The 12021-nt window shown below is 37.3% G+C and overlaps 1 protein-coding gene across 3 annotated transcripts in view; it reads right to left on the minus strand.

The window, feature by feature from the left end:
* LOC134544482 (serine-protein kinase ATM) overlaps positions 1 to 12021 on the minus strand; it is a 207318-nt gene that overhangs the window by 48690 nt on the left and 146607 nt on the right. For all 3 annotated transcript variants that reach the window (XM_063388481.1, XM_063388480.1, XM_063388482.1), the window contains exons 33-34: positions 6755 to 6857; positions 418 to 583 (exon numbers count right to left, since the gene is read on the minus strand). In XM_063388481.1, coding sequence (XP_063244551.1) covers positions 418 to 583; positions 6755 to 6857 — 269 coding nt within the window. The remainder of the gene's footprint in view (positions 1 to 417; positions 584 to 6754; positions 6858 to 12021) is intronic.

The following is a 12021-nucleotide window of genomic DNA, read 5'->3' on the forward strand; positions in this document are numbered from 1 at the left end:
TAGACATTAGCATTCACAAGTACCAAATACAAGTAGCTCATTCAAACAGTTTTCAAAGTTAATATTTTCCCCTGCCCTTTAAAAGAAAACTGAGCTTTAATTAGTGGTTCCCAGGTTGTACCAGGTCATAAAATTAATTTAATTCCTTATTAAAAATTTAACAATAAAATTTTTGAAGTATTTTTTTATTGAAAAGTGCACTTTTCAACTGAAAAATCTCCTAAATTTAACTGGTTTAAAATCTTATCTTACAGCTCCATCAAATAATTGTACTGAGAGGATTGCACAATATTAAAACACTTGATTTGCATTTAGATACCAGGCCAGGAAAATGCATAGTAAATTGAATACAAAGCATGCAACGACATAAAGTTGTAATGTCTGGTGTCTAACTACGGTCCTGAATACAGAATATACCTCTGTCAGCTCCCTTGGCTCCTCTAGCCAGGAGCAGTTCATACTCCTGGGCCGCTTGTTCCCACTTGCCCTCCAGCTCCAGGTGATGCACCCTGGTGGCCGGGTCCAGAAGCTGGCACGACCCGCACCCAAACACTGCATCTCCGTAGCTCAGCCTCGTGTACGCCTGCAAGCATTCCGTGCTGCTATCTCCCAGTCCGCTCGCACTCAAACCACTGTGTGGTGAGGGATAGAGCAGACTGAAGTAATAGTAGGGGAAGATAAGCCCCTATTGTCCTGAATTATCTTAAATCTTTCACATAACCTCATTTATATATTACTTACAAGCTATCAGTCTTTATTAAGGAGTTTTAAGGATTCTTAGTGAAATTTAAGTACTATTAAGGGCCCTTATTAAATAACAGAAAAATTAAGAACTTTTTAAGGATATAAGATGTACGGTCCCTGGTCATGCATGCCATTATAGTCCAGAGCTTCCTGAACTTTGCATAGGCATGACAGATAACAGAGGATAACATGTGGAATGTGGGCTGAGGGAGAAGTCGGAAGAGGGAAGTGGTCGGGGCAGAAAGAACTATTAAGCAAGGGGTGGGGACTTGGACATTGCTGTCCACTTTGATTTTGAGCAATGTTGGTTTTTTCAAGGGTGACTCGTCATTTCCCACCACGCTGCCAGCCAGCCTAACTTAAATTAAGAATGGGAAAAGTAGTGGTGGTGCATATTAATTAGATTAATTTTGTCTAACCTAACTAATGCTACCATGTTCGTCCAACACTCGGCACTGCCAGCCACAGCACGCCACTCACTGGCAAGAGCAGCTTCAACAGTGGCTGCTGCCAAAATACCTCTCCCCCTCCTATTTCACCCTGCCAGACGACCACAGCATTATTTGCTTTCTGAAGAACTGCTTTGAGCTACAGTCATAAAACACAATTTTTGTCTTTTCACTACAGCTAGGTCTTTCAAAACATGCAATGTACATCATTCTACTGAAAAAAGAGGCAGCTGAAAAGGTTTAGTAAATATGGAATAAATTTTCTAGTTTAAATAATTTAAAGTGCTAAGGACTTGTATTGTAATTTCCACTCCATTAAGTTTTTTTCAATAACTCATAATAATAAAGTTTGGGGCCGCATTATATTCAGAGTCACATTATTTTCAGGAGAGTATTTTTACTTGATTAATAATGAACCTACAATTATATAACGTTATTGCTCCCACAGTTCATAGTCATGAAACTGAAATAATGTCTGCTCACAACAGAACTCCAAACCTTGTAATTATTATCCATATTCACCCAAAAATAATGCAATGAGTTTTATTAAAAATGCCTAAACTGAAAGTGGGGGGTCACATTAGAATCACAAACTTGTATTTTGCCGCTGAAAGAATACGAACCAACAATAACTGAAACAGATTAGTTGAAAAGCTACACGCTTTGCCGCATAACTGCATCATTTAAGCCACTTTAGTCTACTATTGTTCATGGCTTCCAGAACTTGGGAAGGGGGCTTTGGGGGGGGGGGGGGGGGAAGGGAATGTCAAAAGGCATGACAGATGAGAAAAGGATAACACTATGGAATGGCATGAAGGGGAGGGGAAAAAAGTTAAAATTTGTCACTGGGTTTTTCACTTCTGCTTCTCTTCACTGTGGCTACTAGCCGAGGCACCCCCTCCCACTCTTTCATCCTCCCAGGCGACCACTCACCGTATATTGCAGCATTCTTTGCTTTCTGACAGATACCTTTTGAACTACAGCCATTAATCTCAATTTTTTTTTAAATTGCCACTTGCTGTTGCAAAAATAAAAATTGGTTGTCTGTAAAGTCGGTTTACGGATGATAGTTTAACGTGACAACGTCAAATCAAAACATTGATGAAATGTTTGCATACTTTTATGAATAGAATTGAATCATTTTTATTTTAATAATAAAAGAATAAATACTTGAAATTATACTAGTAATAAGATTTTTAAAATGCAAGAATTATTAACCTTTATTGTTGAAAATGTTTTTGTAATAAGCAATGAAAACCACATTAACTTTTCACTTCACTTTACAAACAGTTGACGAAACAGTTAACGTGTAGATGACTTGTAATTAATTTTAAAAACTGGTGTTTAGCTATAAAGTTTAAATATAATTATGAACAAGTTATCATATAAATAAACTGTAATCAATATCTATCATCAATTATATGAATCACAATAAGTTTTTAGTCAATTGTAACATAACCTATTATTACTGCACTCGCCGACAGCGTAACGGAACACAGCGTAACGGAACAATGAGCATAACGGGACACAGCGTAATGGAACAATGTGCGTAACGGGACACTTTTTTGTGCATGCAGCCGGCGTTCATCGATTTATTAGACGTCACGTCAAAAGGCCACATAAACTCTAGTAGATTATCAAAGCTGGTCTGGGACCAATTTGACCACGAATGACTCCTTGCGCCTGGTATCAGTTTGACCTTGAAAACTGTTTTTGAGGATCCTCCTCCCCTCCCCTCCCTCCCAGGACCAGGATGCGAGGTTTTTACGTAATTACCCCCTCCCACGGAGTGTTGTAATTGGTTGAAATTATGTAAGCCCTTGTTATTTCCCCCTCCCCTTCCACCACCACACTTTTTATCGCCACAGTCATCAGCATATGTAATCACACCTGCCTGCTCTCTCTCCCCGCTGCATCACTAGCCTCGCAGATGCACACGCAGACGCACACGCAGACACATACATACACACACCTTTAAATTAAATATATGTCTTAATGGTGTTAGACAGAGAGAAAATATTAATCTGTTGTAACACAAGTTGACTTGTAGAGCGCACAGCTATCCAGTTCATCGGCTTTCCTCACAGTGAGGCCTTGGAGAGACAGACACGATGAGCAACTCGCTGGCTCTCTGGAGGGTGAACTTGTAGACCACACAAAGAATTGAACCTCCCCCCCCTCCCTTTTTTTCCCCTACTGTTTGGGACACAGCACTAGCCAGTTGCCAGTTGAGAGCTGTCCGTCTATGTGGTTGTCCTTGGCTGCAGGTTCGTGCGAGCTGTTTGTTTCTCTGTCTCTTCAAATCTTCAAAATCAATGATGATAAATTCATAACCAACAATGTCATGCAACCATTTTATTTTCTCTCTTCCTTTGACATAGATATTCATTCACATTACTATTGAAGCATTGCATGTGTTGATTAATGATAGTTCTTCTAACTGCATAGTCAAAGTCTCCATCATCCCAGTGAAAACCATGATGTTTGTCCACTTATTCCATGAGTGCAGTGCTTTAAACAAAAAATGCAATCCAGGATGGGTAAATGCAATTTCCTTAACCACAAAATGCTTATCATTGTCTCGGAAACCTTGAACATCGCAGAACATGATGTCTACTGATGCAATATTTGGATTGTGTGCATTATTTAAACATTCCCTACAAGAGTTTCTTCAAAGTACCAATGAATGTATTGTAATTAACAGTGTTATCATGCAGCAAGAGACAGAATGCAGTGGTATTAGCAAGGTAATATTCTGCAAATTCAAATTCCAGATGAGCATCAACAGTTCCTGTCTTGATGGATTCCATTTGCTTGCTAATATTAAGTAACATTAATGTGCTGATAAAATCTGAAAGTGACAGCAAAGGCATTGCATCATCCCTCTGGTAAAAAGACTTCTGGAAATTAACATACATTTCATACAGCAAGGTGTACGAATTGTTAGTAAAATCATTGTTCAGATCTGCATATTGATAATAGTCAGAGTTTAAGAAGAGCTCAAAATTCCTTATCTTGCAATGATCAAAAAGGCTTCTGACTTTCTGTAAGGTCTTGTCACGTGCTGTCTGGAATTCAAGTATAACGAAGCAAGGCTTCCCCAGTTGGTTCGGTATTTTTATTTGCCAAACAGGCTTACTCACTTTAGGCAAGACTGGGTACCCATACAAGTCCTATGATCTAAATGTGATATCAATAGTTTTCTTATTCTTTACAATGTTCAACAACTTGAGTCTATCTGCATCTGCAACCTTCACATGTGGCATAACCTATTCTATACCTGTAACTTCAATCCTGGTTGCTGTATCTTGTTCTCCTAATAGTGCATTAGCATCACTATTGCTACGCACAAGCACCAATTCTTGCTTAACATTGACCAAAACTTTGCGGTAATCTTCTGTAAATCCTAACACTATGGGGAGAGATATCAAAACTCGAATGTACCCCCAGCACGCAAAGTCATGGCTGTAATGTCGGGAAGTGCCACGGCAGCCTCGCTCCCATGCCAGGTAGCATTCCTAATTAACCAACCCCCCCCCCCACCCCTTTTATCAGTACTCGGCAGCACCGCACGACGGCCCACTCGTATCCCTCCAGGAACTACTTCTTACGAAACCTGGCTTCCCCTCCCTGCTGGCTCTTATACCACTAGAATGTACGATCTGCCCTCTGGTTCTACTTTCACCTTCTGGCGGACAGATACAAATAAGCTCCCTACATCCTTGGTTCTCGACGAGTCGTCATGGTGCGAGAAATACTATACGGACCATCATAGTGTCTTGACGCAAGCTCCTTGTTTCTGTGTTTCCGTCTGGTTCGTTTTTTGGTCAGAGTTTTAAGTGCTGACCTCTTCATCAGCATTTAGTGGCCTACGATTGGGAGAGTTTCCCAAAGATTTTCTCCACACTACGTACTACTTGCTATGATCTTTCACCTCTTTCTTTTCCGTCTCAAGTGTGTGCCATGCAACCTCTCTCCGGTCTATTTTCGTCCAATGTTTAAATGCACCTTCCCATCATCGGTGCAGAGGATGTCTCTCTGTCACACTGTTTCCAGAGCATCTACCCAGCTATTGGATTTAAGGGACGCATCTAAATTACTTAGATAATATTAAATGCACTGAAAAATTCTGATCTGATATCTCTTTCAAAGTCGACGGTCTAGTCACTAATTTCTTACAATAAACAAATGATTTTTGGATAATGTTGTCTTGATTTTATTTTTCTAGCTTTTATTCCTGGTCATTATTAAGACTCCGATCCACTTAACTAAATTACATTTGTAACTGGTCCCTCAACCTCTGCCTTAGAACTCGGCACACATCGAAGATACCATTAACCCATTATCAATAACAGATGGACGTTACAAGATTACAATTAACTTATGTCATGATTATGATTCAAACATAAAGAGGGCACCCAACATGGTTGATGCAATAACCATATCATATATCAATTTAAAATATTTTTAATTAATTTTATATGTGCTCAAAATCATCAAAGAATAATTTTTTGATGAAAATTACTTATTTTAAGAAGGTGGACATGATGCCATACTACAATATGTTGAAAGTCAAAATGGCGAGACTCACAAACAGGTATGTATTTAAATAGTTTTTATGTGTGTTTATGTGTGTGTATGTGTGTGTACGTGTGTGTCTGCATGTGCATCTGCATGTGCATCTGTGAGGCTAGCGATGCGGCGGGGAGAGAGAGCAGCCATGTGTGATTACATATGTTGATGACTGTGGTGATACAAACTGTGGTGGGGAAGGGGGAGGGTGGAATAATAAGGGCTTACCTTAATTTCAACCATTCACAACACTCTGTGGGGGAGGGGGTTAATTACGTAACAACCTTGCAACCTGGTCCAGGGAGGGAGGGAAGGGGGATCCTCAAAAACAGGTTTTCAAAGTCAAACTGATACCAGGTGCCAGGGGTCATTCAAGGTCAAATCAGTCCCAGAACTGGCTTTGATATTCTAATAACTCTACTGACGAAATGGCACCAAAGAACTCTAGTAAATATCATATAGTAACATTACTTATTTAAATTATTTTTATTTATATGAATTGTGATCTCCCACTCAATAAAGCAATTTTCATAAAATTACAATCAAAAAGTTTGGGGTCATATATTCAAAGTCCCATTATTTTTGGGAAAATATGGTATTTGTGAGTAATCTACAGTCTTTAGCTAACAAACAGTATAAATAAAAGTTTCATCTTGATACTTCACAATTCACTTGGACAATGTCTTTAGCAAACTAACTATTCAGCTTATGCAAAATATCAGCATAAGAAAAACCAAACACTGCTTTAGCTCTGTATGTGTATATGACTGTAAGAAGGGCTTAGCCAGCTACGGAATTCAACTTATTTTAGATAACGTAATGTCTATTTCGAGATAAACTTTTTTCAAAGTGTTTAAATACCAACTACTAACATCTTTATTATTATTATATTTATTTTTTTTACTTTGGAAGTGGGAGAATCTCGTCCTCCCCTTTGGAGATGCCCTTGTGACAATATTATGATAAATTCAACAAACAATTCTACTCACTTCTCGAAGAATACTTTGAATGATCGCTCCCTTTTCAGGATTTTTTTCATAAATATAATCCAACACAGTTACGTTAGGTTCATCGCCAATCATCACGTCATCCCTGCAATATAAATTTTCAACAATTAGTGTAAAACCTTGAACACATAGTAGACTGTATCACAACACAAGTCAAACAGCTTACAGGAAAAAATAAATAAATTTATCATTAATGTGAGAGTAACAGGATTTTACTAATAGAAATGCAAGGATACAGGGAAAACTAAAATACGACACTTGTAAATACGTAATATGTAATTGTGAAACAATTTTCTATGAAGCAGCTGTGTATTTTAACAATGTAGTTGAAATTATTTCTTGATTTCAAACAACATCAAACACTAACAAAAGTTGTGAGCCAGTGATGTGTAAACATCTAACATCGGTAAACAGCAAATATGTGTGTTTTCATGTTGCAAATACACTTATAATAAAAACACAGACACAAATTTTAACACAGAATTCCTTAAAATAATGCTGAGCGTGATAAATATATGCAAATTACGTTTTAAACTCAATTTCTGGATGTGAATCACATGTAGTTTCCACACCCGCACCTAGAAATCGTTGCTGGAGTAGTTACATCGACTATCGAATCATACGATTTGCAGAACAAAATTTTAAAATTTATAATGAAACTGAAAAAGACTTGAAAAAATGTTAAACCCTGTCTTTGGACTTGATTTTCAACAAGGAATTTTATTATAATACTGCCCATCTTAATAAAATTTATAAAATAGTTAATACTATAAAGTTTCCCTTTGACTCTGTGAACTTTGGTTCACGCCATCCACCACAGCAGCCACTTCTGTTCAATTCTCAAAATTACTACTAACAAATGCAGTATACAGAACGCTAAGATGTTTACGCACCAAAAACAACAATACCCTGTTTTATCGCACCAATATTTTAGGGCGTCAAAATTTGGATAAACAAACCTCTCGCTAAACGTCAAATGATATGTTTGGCCACACTAGTAGATTCAGAGCGATTTGTGTAGGTATTTTTTCCTTATAAAACGATGTATTTTAAAGTAGAAATCTAATATTTATTCGGACATTACCACTTACTTATTTAATTAACAGAAATACAAAGTTTTCTGATGTGTCAATTTTCTTTTAAAGACTTTTTAAACGTTATAACCTTTATCTGTTTGTCTGCATCGCTACGGTGTACCACGCTGTGACACCTGTGATGGCGTCACAAATTTATTTTTTGTTCGTGTACACGCGTTGTCGGTAGGTGTGGCTTATCGCGCCATCTAGTAGTGGTTTGCTCGAGAGTTGTACGCTAGCAGACGGGCGAATCCGTGCAGCGCCGCGGGCGGTTGACTGTTGAAATTAGCTACCGCGCATGCGCGGTAAGCGACCGGTCGAGCACAGCGCTGGACAGAGGGGAGAGGGAAAGAAAGAGGACTAGTGAGTTGGCAGTGGAGCCAGACGGTCAGTGTGGGTCTATGATAGGTAACTCCGGTGAATAATGCACATCACGACTTCAAGAAATGATTTTCACTTTACTTGATTTACGTGTAATTCGTGGACGAGAGGAGAAGAGAGATTTCAGCGCGTTTATGCTGGAGAACGCAACGCGAGGCTCGTGCGGGGAAATGGAGCGCAGTTAACCCCCAGTCGAGGCCTCGATCGCCGAGGAAAATATCAGCATAGACCCGGGCTAGTTATGAGGAGAAGAAAAGAAGCTACGATTGAGCTGTGGAAAAAATTTTTGTGACAAGATAATAGTGGTATTTTCTTTTCTAAATATGAGTAAGCATCGGCGCGTGCGAGAAAATTATTTTAAGAAGTTATGAAATTTTTTTATGTAATATTTTTTTTTTGGAGTTTGACACGACATGGCGGGTTGTGGAATGAGCGAGAAGGTGTGAGACTAGTCTACCGAGTCAACTTGAGCAGCTGGCACAGGGGGAGGACAACATTTTATAAACTTAAATTTGGTCTATGATTTGATTTTTCCTGTTTATTGCGGAGGAAGGGAATAGATCGTCTCGACGGATTATTTTTTTTTGAAATGAAATTTGGGAAGAAAAGAAGTTTCGTCAGTAGCTGAGTGAACGAAATTCCACGAAGTTTAAATGGTTCGTCGTATGGAATGCAGCTGGTTCGAGAGTAGGTGGTTGCAGTCGGCGTCCCAGCTGAGCAGATGTCCTTAAATCGTATAATGGTGGTGTAGTGATCTTTTTCTTTTAAATGGCCTTTTTAAATTATTTATACTGTGCGTCGTCCTGTTCGCGATGGCAACTGAAGGGGTGAGTCTTGAAAAATATATTTTTCCTTGAGTCGCTGCGGATGGTGAAGAGCTAGTAAGAAGTTATGAGATATTAAAAAGGGTTTGAATATTATATGCCTAAGGGTTGTGTGAGAGAGGAAACCGCGTGACTTTTTGAATTAAATCGTACTAGATTCCTTTAATAAGTTCTAGAATTTTTGGTGATTTAAGTTTTGCCAGAAATATTTTAGGCATTTTATTGTTGGCATGCTACCCGCCACCGTAGGTTGGAGTGCAATTAAAATAGATCGGTGGTTCTATGCTTATCTCAATCGAGAACTTATGATCTCCTGGAGCTAATATGGTTGTAATGAAGTTGGCAGTTAAAAAGCCTGCCATGCGTGATTAGTGAGATTATAATTTTGTTATATCGTGTTTATTATATAAATTTGATAGAACTATATATTTATATTGTTGATACTTTGAGTGGTATGAACCTTTATGAGCTGTAAGAGATTAAAATAATAGAGAACTGATAAATTATGGTCAGATATAAATTATTACCATAGATGTTTTATTGAATGTTAAATGTACGATAGCTAAAATATTTTATTCATGCTCATCTGAGGCTGCCATGTGTGATTGATGAAATTATGAAATTTTTGTTATAATTATAGTGTCTTTTATATAAAATTTTATAGAACTATATAGTCATACTGTTGGTAGATTACCATAATTAAATTATTGTTTAGAGTGTCGGGACTTGCTATAGGAGACTCTCGGGGTGGGATAAACGGAAATATAATAGTATTTTAAAATTTTTGTCAGGTAAATTGTTATTGTATTTGGTGTATGAAAATGGAGTAAGAGCTCATGAACAACAATGAACTTGTGGTGAAGCCTGTGAACCCCCAACAAAAAAAAAATAAAAAAAAAAAAAAATTTATATCTACCCCTATAACAGTTTTTGTCTTGTACCTGAATTTTGAAATTATTAAGTTTACTCTGATTGCTGTAGTAAAGCCATTTTTGTATTTGAGCGCTGTTGAGATGCGCATATTAGTAGTTGTTTGCAAAATAATCAAAATATATTTATACCACTGAGCTCTGCTCTTTGTTTTGTTTAATGTAACCTTTTCTTTCCCTTTGATTTAGTCCTCTTGGGGCAATTGTGAAGGCCAGGTTTCCCTGCTGTAAGGGTAATAGGTAAAGAAGAGTTACAACTTATAAAAATGTAGCCAGCGCTAGTTGGCATCATTCATGTTTGGTTATGTTGCTTTCTGTATAGAGTGAGCTCACGTAGTCGAATATCGATATTGATATCTCGCTGATTGCATGCAACGTGCGCACTCTGTCGAGTGCTGAGTTAAGTAAATTTGATGGCTCGCACTCTTTCATGAGAAGTGTGTACTATGACGATATTTATGCGTTAGCTAAGGCTCGCATTTGGGTCACAGATTTTGTTTTTCTATTTAAAGTTTAAGAAAGGTTTTTGTTGCATGACTTATTAATTTAAATTGTTTGGCGTGATATTGTATACTCCCTTTTTAAATAAACATACTTTCCATGAATGGGTTTTGTTTTTAGGAATAACTAAACCTAACAAGAAATTTTTTTTTTTCAAATATAAATCACACCTCTACTTTTCAAACTTAATTATGACATAAAACACGGTACTCTCTAAAAAATTAAATACATGCTAAGTAAACTCATCAAATATTCACTAAGTGAACAATGTAACTACAATGTATGCCTAAATGGTAGGGGTGTGCGAAGCTTCGAGTATTCGAAGTCGAATCAAAGATATTTTTTTCCTTCGACTTTGGCTTCGACAAAAATAAACTTTGAGTGGAAAAGTCGAAGATTTTTGCCAGAAACGTTTGGCCCACTATTTGGAACAAGATATATATACTGCCAAAATATAATTGCGGCAGGTAATTTCCTGTTTATGTATATTAATTTGTTGTTTATTATACCCGCTGACACTTTTAAAGCTAAAATTTACTGCGCAGCGATATATTAGTTTTATTTACATTTGCCGGCACAATTTGTCACTAGGCCAAAGTAAACCAATATCGTAAAATAAAATCATGGAATTATTTATTTGGGGAAATAATAAGTTACAACTGGCCTTAATGTTAGCTAGCACCTTTCCCGTGAAGATAATTTGTAGTTTAATTAAGGTAGGTTATGTAGCAATGAGCGATGCATGCTTGAGTTAACGACTCATTTGCTAACCTTTCTAGTACATTCGTAATTTACAGAGATTACCACAAAATGGCAATAACCTTAATTTTGATAGAACGCACAAAATGATTCATATGTTACGACGGTTAGAAACGTAACGAACCATTTAGGAATACGGGAACGCCATGTTTGTTTACGTTCGTTGATCGATAAAGGTTCAGCTGCCACCCAAAAGGCAAAGAGAATGCGACAAATGAAGCACACGCTGCACACTGGGCTTGCGCCAAGATAACTGTTTCTTGCTCTCATGCACACGTGATCGTATATGGGAGAAAAAAAACTATCATCGATGAGCGCGTGTGCCTATGTATCATCTGTTTAAATTTTGCAAACGTGATTGTAGGGAGCAGGGTGTATTTTTACGTTTTAAATTGCAGCATGCCAAACATGAATGTTATATATTATTATTTTGAGAGAAGCAGTGATCATAATTCAAGCACATGCAAAGTGTGCAAGAAAGTGCTATCCACTCCAAGATGTAAGTACGGTAATAATTATAAAAACAATAACAATAATCCACATTTTAAGAATTTAAAAACATCGCGTAAAGTTAATCGGTTATAAACACATTTAGTAATAATGCTTAAAATAATCACAGTGATTAAAATCAACAATCTGTTGGGGAGGGGGGGGGGGGCATTTTATTTTCATACCTTGGAGAAAAATTAATTGATTTTAATTAGAGATTTAGTAATGTATTAAATTATTTAAATAATTTGATTTGAAAAATACAATGTATTTGTAGGAAAGTTACGAAA

This window comes from Bacillus rossius, chromosome 1, assembly GCF_032445375.1.
Source record: "Bacillus rossius redtenbacheri isolate Brsri chromosome 1, Brsri_v3, whole genome shotgun sequence".
NCBI classification, from domain to species: domain Eukaryota; kingdom Metazoa; phylum Arthropoda; class Insecta; order Phasmatodea; family Bacillidae; genus Bacillus; species Bacillus rossius.